The following is a 2,023-nucleotide window of genomic DNA, read 5'->3' on the forward strand; positions in this document are numbered from 1 at the left end:
GCTCAGCTGCCTTGGACCAGCCTAGTTTGGCTGATACAGTCTGCTGGGGGACCTCCTGTGATACACTGAGCTCCCCTCTCTCTTCATGTCCTCTCCCTGCAGTTCACTGACTCAGCTTCTTCTCCTGAGTCTTTGTGGTCTCTTGTCTCGTCAGATCGAGGTTGCACCTGGGTCGTGGTTGAGCTGCTGCCCTGGCTTCCTGATGTAACCACCTCGACTCATATAGCTTATAGTTAGCATATATCCACCTAGCCTCGTATAGCTAACAGTCAGCATGTAGCATCTAGCCTCATATAGCTAGCAGATAGCATTTGGCGACTCACTGTCGTGCTCATCGCAGCTGTTGTAGTCCGGCGTGGTCGCCAGCTCCTCCTCTGAGCTGCTGAAGCTGCCAATCACGTGCATCTTCCCCATTCTCCGTCCCTGCTGTGCTGCGTTGTCACTGGCCGTCTTTCTCTTGAGGGCGGAACTCGGGTCCAGGAGCTGCCGGGGTAACGGGCTGTGGCGGGGAGATGTGGGGCTCGTGTGATTGGCTGTCCGATCGACAGGGAACGACCTTTGACCTCCAGATTCAACCAATCCCTGCAGCCGACTCTGCCGGAGAGCTGAAAGGAGAACAGCGAGTCAGACCCAATGGGTCAGGTGGTCAGGTGAGTTCCTACCTGTGTCCCTCAGGTCAGGTGGTCAGTTGAGTTCCTACCTGTGTCTCTCAGGTCAGGTGGTCAGGTGAGTTCCTACCTGTGTGTCTTGGGGTATGGTGGTCGGGCTCGGTGGTGTCCAGGGAGGCGTCGCTGTGGCGCCGTTGGTGTCGGACCCTACCGACCTGAGCCAGCATCCTCATGGCCTCTTCGCTTGGCTGCGGCTTCACCGGGTAACGAGCCAGGTTCGGGTCGCTACGGTAACGAGCCTGAAACTCCTCCTCCTGCCGCTGCCGCCGCTGCTGCTCATGCTCATCCTGGACCAGGTCCAGAGGGTGGTCCTGAAGCAGGACAGGAAATGTTAGTAACCAACATGTACGATTCAATGTTACACCTGTCGGACAGACTCACCTGTGAGTGCCAGCGGCCTCGCCTGTCTCTGATTGGCTGCCTGCGGACCCGCAGCTCCGCCTCGCCGTTACCATGGTAGCTGTGTGCCGAGCGAGTGCGGCGATCCAGACCATGATCGGAGGGTGAGCGAGGCATCCTGCCCCCCCCACCATCATAATACGACCCCGAGGGGCTCAGTTTCCTGTCAGTCACACAGAATGGACCAATCAGAGAGGAGGGGGAGGAGTCTGCAACACCCTGTGACCTCATCAGCACCCTCAGATGACCTCCAGTGACCCCTTCATAACCAGGATAGTTAGTTTCTTTTTTTTTAATCTTGGTGATTTGTGGGGCAATTTTCCTTCTTCCTATTATTTTGGGGGCAATTTCCTGAACTTACTTTTTTTGGGGTGATGTTTTTTTCTTGATGAATGAACTTTTTTTCTTTTAATTTTTTTTGGTGACTTTTTGTTTAAAGGCAATTTTTTTGTCTTTAAATGTTTTTGTTTTTGGTGATTACTTGTTGTCTTACAAATTTTGGAGATATTTGGGGCTATATCTCTTTTTCTTAAACTTTTTCTGGCAAATTGTTTTTCCTCACAAATTTTTGGAGATGTATGTTATCCTGAAAAATGCTGTGATTTTTTTTCTTTAAAAAATTGTTGGGAATTTTTATTTTGTTTCAGAACAACGTATATTTTTCTCCCCTTTATAATCTTTGGCTTTTTAAAAATACAATTTTTCTTTCTTTAAAATGTTGAGTGATTTTTTTTGAAGTTGGTGCAGTAATTTCAGAGCAGCAGGTGGTGGATGGGTATGTGGTGGTTTGTCAGCACATCGTTCCTGCAGTAGGAGCTGATCAGGATCATGATGAACCTGTTGGGGTGAACTCTTGACCCGCAGCATTAACCCCTCCCCCTCTGCTCGCTGTCGCCTCCTGACGGCCCGCAGCTGATCTCAGGTCAGAGCTGCAGCTCACACAGCTGATCTCAGGT

At 50.6% G+C, this 2,023-nt stretch overlaps 1 protein-coding gene across 1 annotated transcript; it reads right to left on the reverse strand.

Annotated features, from left to right (window-relative positions):
* Positions 1–323: 323 nt before the first annotated feature.
* On the reverse strand, positions 324–1,298 carry LOC121963439 (regulating synaptic membrane exocytosis protein 2-like; the record flags this gene model as incomplete). The annotated part of the gene is made up of 3 exons (XM_042513725.1): positions 1,050–1,298; positions 739–979; positions 324–605 (listed from the first exon to the last, which is right to left on the reverse strand). Coding segments are annotated over exons 1-3 (772 nt in total), but the record flags the coding sequence as incomplete, so codon positions are not given.
* Positions 1,299–2,023: the final 725 nt, after the last annotated feature.

Source organism: Plectropomus leopardus, unplaced genomic scaffold (assembly GCF_008729295.1).
Source record: "Plectropomus leopardus isolate mb unplaced genomic scaffold, YSFRI_Pleo_2.0 unplaced_scaffold11276, whole genome shotgun sequence".
In the NCBI taxonomy this organism is placed as follows: Eukaryota; Metazoa; Chordata; class Actinopteri; order Perciformes; family Serranidae; genus Plectropomus; species Plectropomus leopardus.